At 35.9% G+C, this 15,870-nt stretch overlaps 2 protein-coding genes across 2 annotated transcripts; one reads left to right on the forward strand and one right to left on the reverse strand.

Moving 5' to 3' along the window:
* The first annotated feature begins 3,673 nt into the window (after window positions 1-3,673).
* On the forward strand, window positions 3,674-12,176 carry LOC135692619 (general transcription factor 3C polypeptide 6). Its single transcript, XM_065210813.2, has 6 exons — window positions 3,674-4,122; window positions 5,813-5,896; window positions 6,496-6,559; window positions 7,394-7,429; window positions 8,094-8,180; window positions 10,875-12,176. Exons 1-6 carry the CDS (start codon window positions 4,090-4,092, stop codon window positions 10,940-10,942), a joined length of 372 nt encoding a protein of 123 aa, XP_065066885.1. The 5' UTR covers window positions 3,674-4,089; the 3' UTR covers window positions 10,943-12,176.
* Window positions 10,243-14,351, reverse strand: LOC135692618 (uncharacterized). Its single transcript, XM_065210812.2, has 3 exons — window positions 13,858-14,351; window positions 12,756-12,945; window positions 10,243-11,638 (listed from the first exon to the last, which is right to left on the reverse strand). Exons 1-3 carry the CDS (start codon window positions 14,151-14,153, stop codon window positions 11,528-11,530), a joined length of 597 nt encoding a protein of 198 aa, XP_065066884.2. The 5' UTR covers window positions 14,154-14,351; the 3' UTR covers window positions 10,243-11,527.
* Between the last annotated feature and the right edge of the window lie 1,519 nt (window positions 14,352-15,870).

Consider the following 15,870-nt stretch of genomic DNA (forward strand, 5'->3'; position numbering starts at 1 on the left):
GCCACCAAGAGACGGTAGAGACTTAGTCTCTGGAAGGGTCGGCTCCGTGTACCCCTCCTGTCAAATTTTGGAAAACTTGCCAAAATGCGCCGCTTCTCAAGTTTAGATGAAATTTAATGTCAAATACGTGTGTAATAAGATTGGTAACACAATTTCTCGTCACGAGGAGAGGTTATAGCCAGAAAGATTGATTTTCCCAATGTTCTAATGTTTTGTTAGCATACAGGAATTTCAGCGACTACTAAAGACCACTTACACGTATGTCGAAAACGTTATTTACAGTAAGAATTTTGCAGTGTCGTTAATCAAGAGTCATTAAGATTGGGTATAAATTATACATAATAATCCTAATTAAGCTTAGAATATCTGATTCATAGTCGCATTTATAAATACTTGTAACGATAGAAGCGTTTGTATACGGGCTATTGATAGAAGCCAGCTTATTTCTTAGGGACATCAAATGTTTCTACTAGGTAAGATAATCTGAGATTCGATATACATTGTTTAGTTCAAATCTATGCGCGCTAATGTGCAACGGAAACAGGCCTCTGTGCGTCTTGACATTCTAGTAACGAAGGTTTGTAGGACGTGTACATTTTACGCTTGATATAGATTTAAACTAACTTTCATCCGCCTATCTAGAAGAAAAATCGGTTCTTCTTTTCAAAAATTGCCATCACTTGATTGAGAGCTTTCATCTAAGGAGCGTAACTGAACCTTGGCAAGAAGTTCTTTGAATGAAGCCTTTTTTTTTATTTTTCCTTCCCTTTTCTTCTTAATCCCACCCTTGACTCCCCTGCGGATCTTCATTTTACCGCGAGACCGTTCTTGTAAGGACAAATTGTCATTTTCGTCGCTATCATGCACTGTGATTATTTTTGGACCATGCTTGCATTTCTTGCAAAGCCACGGCGAAGAATTAATATCTGACTCACAATCATTGTGATACCAGGCTTTGCATTTTTCACAGCATATCATTTTCGTCTTCAAGTCAGGTAAGTTGCAATGACAATACAGAACTGGTTTTATGACAAACTTCGTACCAGAGGGTTCCCGGGGCGAGTCTGCAAACTGTACCCCTTCGAAACTATTTCTGTTTAGCGCTTTGAAGAGTTCCTGTCTTAAAGTTTTGTAGTTGTAATAGATTACCTGTGGGTCAAGTTTCCTGCAAAGACTGAGTGCATAAAATATAGCAGCTATTCCGTTGTCTGCATTTTTTAATGATGACGTGGTATCTGCAACGTGAATTTCGAAGCTATCTTTCTTTGGATGTCTAAGTCTTGCAGCATAACCCTCTACAGAAATATCGTATTTACATTCTCTTTTGTTTTTGGACAAATGATTTCTTACAAGACTGTCATACAATAAAATAGTTCTAGACGACAAGACATTTGACAGGGTGCCCCATTCAATGCATCCATCCCCTAAATCATTGAAGGGAATAATTTGGACGAAACTTCTGCCGCTGCCCCACATATTATTAAGATTACAAATGGGGCTCAATCCCCCTAGACTAGGAAACTGATGGCGCAAGATATCCATTGCAGCATTAATGACAGAGCAAGTCAGGGGTAAACCCGATTCAATTTCATTTAGATTAATTTCACATTCGTCAACTTTTGCACTGTTAGCCCCTGGTTCTTCAATATTATTGATACTTGGGGAGGTATCAAACGAGCGAATATTCGCTGCCGAATCTAGAACCACGTTATGACTATCAATAACTTTACCGCAGTCAAGGTCATCATCAGATAATACAATAGTATTGTCAAAATCAAGGGGTTCCTCGACGTCTAATGGGAAAAGATCATCAATAGGCCCCTTTGTATCTTCAGGCTCGATATCACTTGTTATAGAGATATTGATATTTTGCGGACACCTATTTTTTAGCTGGTTTTCAAAACTTTTGTTTGGAGATGAAGAAAGATTCCGGCGTATGCCGTCCTGGACAAATCCGTTGACAAATTCTTCATAGTCGGGTTTTGATATTTGGTCTGCCTTAGAAAATGAAACTTCGTCAAACCATGGGATTGGATCTATAGATGTTATCCCAACGAAGGATCTGTCAACGGATTCTTCTGAGCTATGATCGTCATCAAATTGGTCCTCTTCTCTCGAATGGGCAAGAATTGCACGACCAAATTTGTCGTATTTAGCAACAAGTCTTGTTCTTTTTTCCATTTCAGAAATAACTTGCCGGTTCCTGGCTTCGTTTGTCAAATCAATGATTGAACGGAACATAAATATATGATTAGATGGAGACATTTTATTGAGAAAGTATCTGTTTAGGTTGAATGAGCCGTGAATTTGTTCTGCAACTTGACTATTAATTTGACCACAGAGCTCATTAATACAAGCTATTCTTCGCAGTGCCTCAACTTCATTAGAGCTATTTCTCTCATGAAGTCGGTCAAAAAGGGCCAAATGGTGCGCACTACCGGTGATTGGATGACAGTTAGCATCTGCATCATTTCCTTGCTTTGCTGATGAATTAATCCAAGGAAAGGATAGCTGCAGGGCTCCTTCATTCGCCATTTGAACGTTCTCCTCAGTAGCCTCTGCAGCACGGCCTTCGTTTGGTGAAAAGAAACCGTCAAAATTTCTGTTGCCAAATGCAGCAACAATGTGGGCCATGTCATTTATAAATATATTTGGCCTGTGTTTCAGTCCGCGCAAAATATCTATATAGTCTCTTGGACTTTCAGAGCGAAGCAAGAATTTGAGTGCGTAAATTATTCCGTGACGACATGCTACTGTCAACCAACCACCAGAAAATCCAAACATTTTCCGAAAAATTTTGTTAAATTTAACGTTGTTCTTACCAAGACCGGTCTTGATGCGATTTATAATATCGAGTTTCGTTCCTTTTGAGGACACACCTAATTTTCTTGCAAGCAATCTTACGTCCTTGGATGAGCTCTCAAACAGTGTTTCCAGCAATCGCTCTTCGGACATCTCTCTACATTCCACCTCAACATTTTCATCATCCCTATGAACTTTAAGGTGCTCGGAATTATAAATTACATTTGCTATCCTACTCTGTTTACCTATAAAAGGTGCCCAATATGACAGATTCGGACCCACTTTTAGAGACTCTAGTTTTCTTGAACGATACCCCCTGCTCATCATCTCCATTGCAACGTCATAGATTCTGATTTATTTTGATCAAGATAATGTGGTACCAATCTTATTACACACTTATTTGATATTAGATTTCATCTAAACTTGAGAAGCGGCGCATTTTGGCAAGTTTTCCAAAATTCGACAGGAGGGGTACACGGAGCCGACCCTTCCAGAGACTAAGTCTCTACCGTCTCTTGGTGGCGGAGCGAAAAAAGCTAGATTCTGATTTATTTTGATCAAGATAATGTGTTACCAATCTTATTACACACTTATTTGATATTATTTCTCATAAACTTGAGAAGCGGCGCATTTTGGCAAGTTTTCCAAAATTCGACAGGAGGGGTACACGGAGCCGACGCTTCCAGAGACTAAGTCTCTAACGTCTCTTGGTGGCGGAGCGAAAAAAGCTAGATTCTGATTTATTTTGTGGTACCAATCTTATTACACACGTATTTGATGATACTTTGTATTCTTTGTAGCACATTTCGTTTCATTGAGTGTTTTCGTTTCTTCGAATTACGTGTTTGAAGATAAATTCGATTAATTTTTGACCGTACCCCCCAGCAATCATTGCTGATACACAGGGAATCCCCTGCCTTTCTGAACAAGACTCGACACTTAGTCGTGGGAGCTTTGTTTTGTGTTCACCGGGCCTATAGTGGTTGGTTTACTTTACTGAATATTGACAGAAAACGATCGGCAATAACCCCGATATTAAGTGAAAACGGATAAAGAAGAGTTGCCGAATACATGAATATCATCATCTGTTGGTTTTATTGGTATCTTTATATTTTTTTTCGCGTTTGAAAATTCGACACGTCAGGTACATATTTGACATGAGGGGTACCATTTGCATGAGAGCGACGGCTCCGGCCCAACATCGCTCCAAATTTTACATCCTGATGGCCGATGTTGTGGTTGACGTTCAATTTTAACAGTAGGGAATGTTTGAGATAAAGCGATAAGATGGCCAGCTCATCTGACGAATGGGAAGAAGAGGTATTTGATAAAACATTATTTCTCAAAGAAAGGTTTTAATTTATAGCTGCTAAAGACAAAGTTAGATTAAACCAAATAATAGATATGGGTACCAAACCAGGCAAGGAATTATGCATTTAGGCCCAAGCTTTATCTATTTCTTTTGGTTATATTGTCAAGAAGCTACATACTGCAGAGAGCAAAAATGAACTTCGACTGAGAATAGGCTGGTTTTATTTGACATGAGTCAAAGGCAGTGTAACTTAGTTTGAAACCAGAAATTTGACCCGGCAATTACTACAATGAAAATACAAGAAATGAAATTGTGCTGATAAACAATAATGTGCTATTTCAAACAAATTTATTCTTTCCTTTCAAAGTTCAATCCCTGAACTTTTAAGCCTGCCCAACTTGTCATACTCTATGCATACCAATATTTGAAAGGCAAACCCACAATTATTTGTTTCTTTTGAAACAGAGAGTGGATTCCATACAAACCTCATAAGGATGTTTGCCAGTAAATTATGAAGCTTTTTGAAAGGTTTTACAGCTAAATGCTAAAACCTAAAGGATGTTTGATGTGACATAATAGAATCTTATAATCTTTTAGCCAACAACAGCTGTTTATGCTATAGGTCATACACTAAAGTCTCGATTTCATGGCAGTTTTTGACAAGATCTCGGGAATGTACAAGCTATCACCCAGGAGTGCAAGAGTGCACTTGTGATAAGTGTGACGATTTGAGCGTGCATCTAACTTTCCAGTGATTATTGAATCTTTCCATTTTATACAGTTTGGATTAATTTTCTCTTACAGGGAAATTCATTGATTGAAAGTTGAAAATAAACTACCATCAGTGACTGCTATTTAAATTCCTATAGTTTTAGCAATAAAAGGAATAATTTTAGAAAGAATTTTCAAAAAAGGCCAAAAATAAAAAAAATTCTGATTTATGATCTCAAGCTGAGGCAGGGGAAATGCGGCATCAAAAAGGGCCTAAAATTGTAAATCGTTCTAAAGGATTGCAAGAAGATGACTGTGAGAATTATTTTGAAAAGTACAAGGTAAATTTAAGGCTTGGTCACAAGAATTTTCTGCTTCCTTTTGCTTGCAGGGCCACGTCTTTCAGTTTTGCCCAAGGGCACAGATGCTTCTGGCAGCCCTGATCTCAAGAGGATCACTCACTTTTTCCAAGCTCCTTTGTAAACAAATTTTGAAAGTCATTTTGCGATTTTTAGAAAACCCTATAAATCTAAGCCACACCCAAAGCCACACCCAAGCCATGTTCATCACTCGGGTGTTCAGCTGCCATGAAGTCCAAACTGGAGTACATTAGCCTAAACACAAGCAGCAAACCAATTCACCTTAGTGCCAACCTATTAAGTTTTCTTTGTTTTACCATGGAATAGAGAGTGTAAATAAACTAGCATGCATAAAAAATCCAGGCTTCAATAAATCTAGCTCATGTACTTTCAAGTGGCCCTTTCTGCAATCACTATTCTGTGGTTTTCACCAATATGCCAATATAATTACAAAGTTTGTGTCAGATATCTCTAGCATAAGTTACCTGGATTAGGCCCTGGTTTGACATTAGTTTCTAAAAACTTAAATAACTCTCCTAGATAAGTAAAAGCTGCATGTCATGCTTGAGCTATTTTTTCAGGTATGATTAAGGTCAATGTGAAATAATTTCTTTGAAATACGTTTTAGGAGCAATATGTATTAGTTGAACTGCAAGGTCTAATAGAGACAGATCATCTGAAAAATTGCACCAAAGAAAATTCATTTGTCTGGGTAAGTTATTGTTACTTTAACAAGTTTAATTAGTTCAATTTGTTCAAAGTCAGTTTTGAAGCCAGTCCATAAGGATACGAGAATTAATGTTTGGGGTAGACAAATTTAATGCCATGAATTTATATTTCTCATTCAACTGGGGTCTCTGCAGCATTTGAGTTGAAAAAATAGTAACTAGGAACATTAGAAACCATAGTGCAAAACAATTAATCTTAGAAACTTTTGATACTTGATACAATTGTAAGGATGTTAAAGTTATAATTTTTGATACTTGAAAATTGTGATTATGATCATTGTCATAGCATATTTATATGTTACAAGGAATTTAAATTTGTTTAGCTCTCACATTTTATCACTTAAAAACATTGACTGATTTGTACTGTGAAACTTTGCCAGGTTATTTGAAGACTGAGCGGATAGAGTTGAAAATTATGAGGCTCTTATCAAAACTGTTTTTAGGTGGCCTGTTTATCTACATATTGATTTATCTCTGTTTTAAGACGCTTCTAATGGTATCAATTTGTACTATTGCAAACTTGTACAATGTATTGTTTATGTAAACTCTCTTCTCATTTGTGTATCTTTTCATTTATGTGTAGGGTGCAGACACAGAAAGTCCAGTCCTAAAATTGAATCATTATGTCTTTTCAGGAGAGTATAATGGTAAGCTATAATTTAGTACACCCAATTGATTGATTATAAGATAGAAATGATTATCTGGTTCTATATTATGCTTAACAATTAAATGTTTGATACTTAGCAAACCTTACTTTAGACTTATACTTTAGACTTACACTTTAAAGAATAACATTTTTTCAAAGGTTAGAAGTTTTGATTCTAATCTCTTTTTTCTCCAATTCCTTTGCTAGACCTTTCTGAAATTTGAAAGTATTTAATTTCATGATATTTCCTCGATCAAGTGATTTTCCATTCTTGTATATCTTGGCATATTTATTGAGTTTCTAGCTCTGTAAAATACGTATGAAAATTTGACCTTGACCTATATGCCAGTGATTTTTGAATGCTAAAACTTGCTTTGTATTACTTACTGTTGTTTACAGGAAGTTTCTGCAGATAAATATTTCAGTTTGAAAGGTTTAATTTGTGGTTTTAAAATTAACATTCTTTTTCTTGTGAATGTCATGATTTTTGTCAGTCAAAATTCTTTCTCTTGTGAGTTTTTGAACTTTTCAGCTGCTCAGATGATAGCAGTTGAAGGTTTTGAAAATGAATGCTTAGTATCAACTATTTTAACATTTTAAAAAATTACCAATTCAAAGTCTGCTGCTCTCAGTTTGTCTTGCATTTTACTTTTTCTTGCTTCAACATGGCTGTAAATTGAATTGGTGTATAGAATTAAAGGTTTTGAAAATGAATGCTTTGTATCATGTTTGTTGCTCTCAGTTTCTTTTGCATTACTCTATCTTGCTTCAACATGACTAGACCCATGCTTAATCCACTTTCTTTGTTTTGCTCACAAAGATAATTTTTTTCCAGATACTGTGGGAACTGCTGTTTTCTTTGAAGAAAAAGGTATTTTTCTATACATGCTAATCTGTTGATGAATTGAGGTGAAATTCCATTCTTTGAAAAAAAGTTAAAAAAGGTGCCTAGTTTGGTACTCGGCAAGCAGAGTTGCTCTGTAAGAAAAGGTGCTTTGGTTTGGTATGTTAACAGGGCTGTCGGAACTGGGCTGTAGCCCCCCAGTAATTGTTAAATTGTGGTATGTTTCCTTTATAACAGGGTTCTGAATGAGAAAGAAAACAAAGGACAGTCCCCAATATATTTTTTGTTCTGACGGCACTGGTCAACAGTCAACTTAGCTACCTGGAGGTTAATTAATTTAAATAGATGGGATCCAATTTGATGCAGAGATTTAATGAAGTAGACAATCGAAATCTTCAGAACATACCTTATGAAAAGACTCTTTGATACTCTTCATCAGTTGAGTTCTATGTCTTAAGGTGGTTTGTTCTTATTTTGTGAACTATAACAGGATTTAAAAGCTCTTTTCAAAATGTTATTTATTGTGTCGCAGTCACAGTGCATTATATTTAATTTTAAAACCCTATGTGACAAAATTTTTACATAAAATTTTTTGATGATCCAAGTCAAGAAAAGCCTTTTATTTAGATTATTTTTTGGTTTTAAAGCTGTATGACTGTTCATATAAACCTTTATCAATCATAATTTGCAGAAATTGATGGGAAAATGAAGCTAAAATACAAGTGTCACACAACAAGAAAGCTAGAGGCAATAAGGTCATGTTTGCAGCCAAAAGAGGGTTTGTACTTTCATCTATTTATGATTTTATAGATAACAGGATCTTAGAGTCTAGAGAGAAGGAACAACGAAGAATATCTTGGGCTACAATCAAATGATTACTAGAGTCCTGTCTCCATGGGCTGGTGCACTAGTCGAATCTTGATTTTTGAACCTCTCGTATTAAAGTTTGAAGAAGAGGCGATAAAAGTTGAGGTTTGCCATAAAATACGCGTGAAAACAATTTGCTGACGCAGTTTCAATATTTTTTACTTCCAAGCGTTGTTTGATCTACATGTGATAATTTCTCAACTGTATTTTGAAGTTTGGTTGCAGAATTTGAAAAGTGAGTTCCATTCATTTTAAGACTGTATTTTCCATGCAGGGTAAAATATTGTTTTATTTGTTGTCTTCTGTTTTTGATATAAATATAACTGCAATATTTCTGCATCTCCCTTAAGCGTTGAACATATCAAGTCTTGGGACTTTTTTCAGATCGCTTTTTAATTTCCACACCTTGCCATAGTGGTGCACCTCCCAAAATACACAGACGTCTTCACATGCGAGAGCATAAGCGATTGGGAAGAACAAATCTACGGGGCTGTCCGACAAAAGTTCCATTGTTTAGAAAACGTTTTGCTGGACTTAGGGAAGACTATTATCCGATTGAGGTTGATTTAAAAAAGATTTCGAATGTTAGGGGTCTGCAGCCCCCCTCCCTAGCCCAATGGCTTGTATCCACTTTTAAGATTCCCTTGTACAGTATTTGATGAATAGAATTATATGTAAACATTTTACAAAATAGTTAGCTGTTCTATGCTGTCACTTAAATGGTTACAAATAAACAAATTCTGACACCCATAGTCTTGGTAGCGGTGCAGACGCAGGGGCGGCGCCACGGGGTGGACTGGGGTGGACATGTCCACCCCGCTTTTTTAAAGATAGACTTTCTCATTTTTACAAAACTGGATTAAAACATAAGGGGATGTGAGTTTTCTTCTCTGGGATCGGAACTTTTCCATTTTGATGGTCAGTTACGGTCCTTTTCAGATCTTAGCTGACATATAGTATAGTGTGTTGGATCATCATTTTCGTAAATAGTGAGAAACTAAAATGAAGATGACCTATAAAACACAGCTTTATCATGCTAAACAGTTGGTTCTTAGAGTGTGATATTTGCCTTTCTCCTTTGTTAAATGTTTTGGCAATAATTAACTTTAGAACTTGTACCCAAACTTGTTTAAGCTGTAACAGTGCCGTCGGAACGAAATTCATATTGGCGGGGGGGGGGCTGCCCATTGTATTCCTTCTCATTCAGTACCCTGTTATAAAGGAGCGCAGAAGAAAAAGCATATATAGATGTTTGGTGTTTAGCGATGATGTCATTTTATGGGCAAAATTTTTCTTGCCCCGAATTCCTCCAAATAAGCCAATCACAGGCCGCGTTCCGCAATGCTCGAGGTCGAAAATTAGCTTGTGCGCATGTCGGCTAGGGGCAAAAAATGCCCGTAAAATGACATCATCGCTCAAGACACTAGCGGTCCAGAAGCGAGGCTAAGGACGAGACGGGATAGCAAGGAGCTTTTTCTAGAAGAGATACAAACTTATATAATTAACCCCAGTGAGACTATCTTCAAAATTAAATATGAATAGCATAGATTTCCTTTGAATCTTTTTGAGGGGGCATTGCCCCAGATGCCCATTAGCAAGAGCCGCCACTGATAGTATAGTTGCAGCCCCACCTATAACAGCAGCATCACCTTTTAGCCTCAATGTCAGACGAAAGGTTGGAAAACCTTGTTCAAATTAGAATCGATCGTGATATGGCAGATAAAATAGACAAAAGAAGCCTTGTTGATAAGTTTAAAACCATTGTGCTAGCTAAAAAATTCAACTCTGAAATTAGTTTTTATATGTGTAGATCTTTGCCTATGAAATTTAACTCTTCTATTGAAGGTTTAAAAATATGTTTAACTTGGTTGTCAATAACGAGGATGATTTCCCTTACAGTGCTGCACCAGTTTCTCACCCAGACTCCTTTATCAGCTCCACCCCTTCATTGTCCAACCCACTATTTTGGGGCAGGCGCCGCCCCTGCGCTGACGCACTTGGGTTTGTGGTGGGTACACCAGTATGGCGACGAACCTACATTTCTTTTGCACAATGTTCTATATGTTAATGTTGATTGTACAGAAAGCAAATTGAGTAAATTTAAGAATAATTTAAAACAACGTTTAGAGGATACATGATAGTGTCTTTTAATAGTAAGTAGATTTTTTATAAACTTTTGTTCAAACAAGATAACCAGAATATGCTAATAGTGCACCAGCTCATGGCAACAGGACTCTATATTTCCTCTCTATTTTCACATCATAAGGCATGTATGGATTTTTTATTTTTCTAGGAACAGGATAAGTCTTATAAATATGATACTACATAATTTTTTCAAAAAATTTGTTTTGTAGTTTATCAAATTTAAGATTTTCGTGAAAAAATTTGTTCCAAACAAACGTTTGTGACCACTCCCATATCATGCCTTTATTTATCATTTAATCAAAAAGGATGAAATTTAATTAAATAAACGCTGCCTGTTAAATCGAAATGGTGTGAATGTTTTAGCAATTTTACTATCTGCATTTTTAAAAAAGCCTTGTAACTGCTACTTTAATTGGTACATAATGTTTTTATTGTTTTTCAACATCATGTTTATTTTCAGATCAAGCACCAAATGAGAATCAACATGAAGAGCCACAGGATGTTGACATGAAAACAACAGAAAAATGAATCAATCAATCGTTTTCTAAAAAAGGTCAAAATGTTGTGGTTATTGTTCAGTTAAGAACCACCAAAAAGTAGCTAAGAAACAAAGACACTACAAATTGCTAGTGGATGGAGTAAAAAGTCCTTTTGAGTTAGTGCTTGGTTAAGGGGGCTCTTCAGAAATCATTGTCAAAAAGAATAACATAAAAACGCTTATTGGACACTTCCACCTAAACTGTTTTAAATGAAAACAAAATAGTACAAAACTGGAAATAAAATAAAATGATAATAATTGTTTCTGGTATATTAGTGTGATGTGACTTTCATTTTTTTATTTTATTCTTGGCAATTTAAATGGCTTTTCTACACAATTATGAAAGACCAAACATCTCAACAGCATGCCTTGAAGGGAAAGCCATATCAGTAATTTTTAGTAAAAAAAATAATTTTTTCTCACTTATTGGTACAAAAAAATGAATTTTACCTTACTATATGCAAATCTCAATTGTACAGCACAATGTTATATGCTTATCTCATATAATGTTGACATTTCCACATCTAGAAACCTTGTGTTTTCAAATAGTTATTGTTTGAGTGACGATATCATATTCAGCTTAGGGTATTACTCCAGTTGAGTGGATTTTGTTTCAAGAGTTCTCTCTCCTGCCTATTTTCTTCTTCCTTTTGTCGTCTTCTTTCTTCTGCTCTTTGCTCTATCAACTATAAAACATGAAGAGTAGCAATTAAGACTAGCATTTTATGTGAGCAAATATATTCTGAAGTAAAGGTTTGTGAAATTCATTTACTAGATTTTAATTTATAAAGATAAACCAGTCTCTTGATTTCCTTCATACGGTTAACATCTTTATTTTAATTTGATTTTTAGATTTTTGGTAACTTTTCATCTCTTTCAATTTTTTAACCATCTACCTTAACTATTTGCTCAACTCATTACCATAGATGTATTGGGTACAATTGCTCAAATGAGTAATGGATACTTTGCATTTAGTTGATTCCAAAGCAGGCACTGCACAACCATTGGGCTAGCAGGGGCTATAGCCTTCCGCTCTTCTGCAATAATAGGTTTACTCTAATGCAACTTTGGAAAGTCTACACTAAAGGATCCTTAGAAGGTAGCAGTTCTTCTTGACAGGGAACCCATTTGTGTTCCTTGGTGTTTTTTGTTGTTTAATGATCAGCTTTATTCTCAAACTTGGTATTGTGTCTTTATCGTAATTGAATTCTTCTATGAATCATACTCTTTTATGAATTCTTCTAAGTATTTTCTGAAAGGGGTGTTTTCTGGTTTTCTAAAGGACAAGACCTTAAAAATTTTCAATGTACTTGTACATAATAAGCAAATGTTCATTATTAGAGATGAACATGATTAGCTGCTGTACATAATTAAACATGTACATAATAAGCCACATGAAGATTTTGCAAATAGGGGAAATGGCAAAGTTTGTACAATGATACTGATTTTCTTGTTTTCTCAATTTTAGAATTATTTTGTTTCACTTTGGTCCTCTCAAAAAGTGTTTTATTCCCAATGCGATGTCTTTCCAAAATTTTAAAGATCAAATCAGATAGCAATCCCTTTATGGTGGTGTCACGGCGGATATGTGCTTGTTTGGCAGCTTGTGTAAGAATGATTACATGTAAGTACAAGAAGTTGAAACTGTTGGGCCAAAAGTTAAAGACTGGAACAGGTAGAAAATTATTTGAAACAATTGTGATGTTTCAATGATAAGAAATGAGCACAATGGGGTAGTGTTCACTTCCACTTTTTGTAAAACTTCATGCAGGATAAGTCAATGCTAACTGATCTTGGTATTACCTGCTTGTTGCCATCCCGAAACTGCTTTAGATATTGTTTTCGCTTTTGTTGATCTTGCTTGTCTGAATCCAGGCATTGCTTGTCATATGCCACTGCTGTTTCACTCTCTTTAACTTTTGTCTTCAAAACAGTCTTCTGGTTTTCTTCTTTATTTTTTATTTGTGTAAGAAGACCTTCTCTTTGCTCTTTCCTAAAGTAGTTAATTTGAAAAACTTATTCAGAGTGAATTTTCTTTTCTATCAAGAATTTTTTGCTTGCCTAATTCTTTCAATAAATATAGGTGTCCATCTATCTTTTGTAAGAATAAGTATCTAAGTTTTGATTTATAAAAAGTTTAATGTAGATTTTGATATAAACTCAAATAACTTTCATTCTTTGGTCTGCTGGGCATCCAGCCTGTCTCACATTGTGATGTACTAAATGGCACAACCATCACTACTTTAGAGCCATCCCTTGGAGGTTGTTAGCTTAAGTATCTGATCATTCATAGGTTTTTGAAGAGTTTTAGAGAGTTATTGGAAGAAGTAAATTCATTTTTACCAATGATCATTGTTTTGTATGATATACAATAAATTTTTCATACCAACCAAATTCAAATTTAGACAATTGCTATTGTTCTCAGGTTGTATTATTTGGTTAATTTTGGAGTTTTACCTTGGATTTTAAGGCCTATTAAAGTCAGAAGCAGCCTGTTTTTAATCAACTTTTCCTCTGGATTCTTTTCATAAATTAATAATATTGTGTTGAAGCACATAAATATTCATACTCTAAAGCAGGATTACAGATTAGCGTCAGGTCATTGTATCATGATAAGACTTGTTATTGATACCCTATCTCTTTGAACTATAGATTAGTTATAGATTTAACTCATCAGGTTATGGGGTCAAAAGTTAAATATTCTAAAAGTTGTTTTTGTGGCATCAAAAGAAGAAACCAACTAACATCGGAACCAAAAAAAATATTGATAAAATTTTACTGAACAAACTTATGCGGTTTCAAAGAAAAACACGTCGTCATCGTAAAGTCGTTTTATGCAGCGGCAGTTATCAGGATAATGTTAACTGATTTTATGCCAAACAGCATATCCAATAGACAAGCCTACCTGACTTCCTCTTTCTGAGCTGGTGATCCATAGACTGATTTTATATAATAATCATACTGTTTCGTTTTCAGTTCCCGCTTTTTTACTTGTCTTTGTGTTTCCAATTCGAATTGATCAACCGCTGTTTCTGTGGTACATTCAACCGGGATCGTCTTTGTGGCGGTTGTTTTCCTGCTCCCAGATTTGCCACTCTCTGTATTTGTGCTTTTCCTGCCCCCTGTTTTGCCACTGTCTGTCCTGGTGCTTCTTGAGCTTGATGATCCTCGTGAGCTGGGCGGAGCAGATGAATGCTCCATATTGTGTTTGTAATTATTCACACTGTCTACACGTTATCTTATATACCTTTAAATTTGTTCTATTAATTTATTGAGAAATCATAATTTTGTAAAACTTGTAAAACATAAGTGGCTGAAACTGGCTTCTGTGTTGGTTGTTCAGTTTTCGCCTTGTGGTAACGATCAGCCTTCATTGTTGTTATCTGCAAATGGCTTCATCGGTAACCAAAGCAACAACAGCCTCGTCTTGAATATTTTGTCGAATGTACAAGATGTTGTGTAACTACACTCAGTGAACTACACTAGACTTTACTAGACTACATTTCTTTTCTTGACCCCATTCGATTGGATTATTTTCCTGACCGTAGGGGAGGGGGGTGCCTAAATGATCTATATAACATATGCATTCATTTTTAGAATGTAATTGACTAGTTGGCACAAAACGAATATCTTTTTTTCCAAGTCTCATAAGTTCTTCCCAGCCAACTCCAAAAGCGGGTTTGTAGTGCTATCAAAATAACAAGGGAGGCTCTGGCGGCAAAAACAATGCCAAAAGTAGAAATGCATGAGCAACGGGGGCTCAATGAAGTACCCCTTAGCCCCCTAGCACTACACCTGTTTTCAAAAGCTCTTGTATCCTTACTGAAATTTTGAATAAAACAGAGCATTCCATAGTTGACAAGATTTAGGGAAAATTAGCGTTTTCTAGCTAAATGACTTTTAGATGAGATTTAACGGCAGATTGTGAGGGAGAATTTATTTTCTCTATAGTGTATGAATATCTAGGGTTAAATCTGGCTGCATTAAGCATCGCTGTAGTGTTTCTACCACTAAACTTTTGATTGGTGGATGGCTAAACCCCCAACCACTGATGTTTCCATATTGACTGCTGCTCGACCAATCAATTAACCTGGATGCTCAACCAGTGATCGGAAAAATATAAACTCGCATTTTGCTTTGACTGGAAAATTGTATATCAAGATTTACTTGAATGACTGAGACTTTCCAATAGGCCCATGATTTTCTCTGTGGGTGGGCTGGCGAAACGTCATTGGAAGGTGGTAGGTGGGGGCAAAGTGTTTAGATTGCTCCAGGGTTTAGTAAAGGCCACCACTATGGTTAGAAATGTTGGCCGAATTCAAGAAAAAGTTTGGAAATATGACATTATAGAGATGGGCAGAAAATGCATCTAAAATATTTACAACATCAAGTTTGACCAAAGGAGGATCCTAGGCAATGCTTGTTAGCTTCCTTTTACAATAATTTCCATGGTTCAAAGTGGCTTGATTTTGACATAACAATGGGAAAACATTTGAGTTGGTTTTATGATTAACTTTCAAGTGTCAGAATAAGAAGAACGTTTAATAACGAGGAATGAGTTGGAAAAGGTGCGAGCGATGCGAAGGTGGAGAACCAGAATCATAGCAGCCGATTCTAAGATAAACTGGACTGAAACAAAACAAAGCTGGGTAAAATTAGAAGGAAATCGAAAAAGGCTTGAAGTACAGCAAAAAAAAGCAACGATTTAAAAATGCTCTGCAACGATTTCCTTCTCGAATGAGCATGTAGAAAAGGCTACAGCTTTAGCTTTCTTTTTGTTCGAGTAAAGCCAATCTTCTCAAACTTTCCCAGTAATTACATGAAGTGACGTCCCTAATGATAATTTTTTCACAACTACCGACAAACAAAGACCATAATCTCAACTTTTAGCGAGAAGTGCAACATTTCCGACACACAC

This window comes from Rhopilema esculentum, chromosome 3 (genome assembly GCF_057945365.1).
Source record: "Rhopilema esculentum isolate cy_ngs chromosome 3, ASM5794536v1, whole genome shotgun sequence".
Classification (NCBI taxonomy): domain Eukaryota; kingdom Metazoa; phylum Cnidaria; class Scyphozoa; order Rhizostomeae; family Rhizostomatidae; genus Rhopilema; species Rhopilema esculentum.

Bases quoted from the DNA above. Each gene is read 5' to 3' on its own strand.
- LOC135692619 (XM_065210813.2), top strand. From the start codon at position 4,090: ATGGCCAGCTCATCTGACGAATGGGAAGAAGAG. The intron at 4,123-5,812 runs GTATTTGATAAA...AATACGTTTTAG, and splicing joins CTGACGAATGGGAAGAAGAG to GAGCAATATGTATTAGTTGA. The intron at 8,181-10,874 runs GTTTGTACTTTC...GTTTATTTTCAG, and splicing joins ATGTTTGCAGCCAAAAGAGG to ATCAAGCACCAAATGAGAAT.
- LOC135692618 (XM_065210812.2), bottom strand. From the start codon at position 14,153: ATGGAGCATTCATCTGCTCCGCCCAGCTCACGAGGATCATCAAGCTCA. The intron at 12,946-13,857 runs GTAGGCTTGTCT...TAACTACTTTAG, and splicing joins GCTCAGAAAGAGGAAGTCAG to GAAAGAGCAAAGAGAAGGTC. The intron at 11,639-12,755 runs GTAATACCAAGA...CATGTTTTATAG, and splicing joins TTCGGGATGGCAACAAGCAG to TTGATAGAGCAAAGAGCAGA.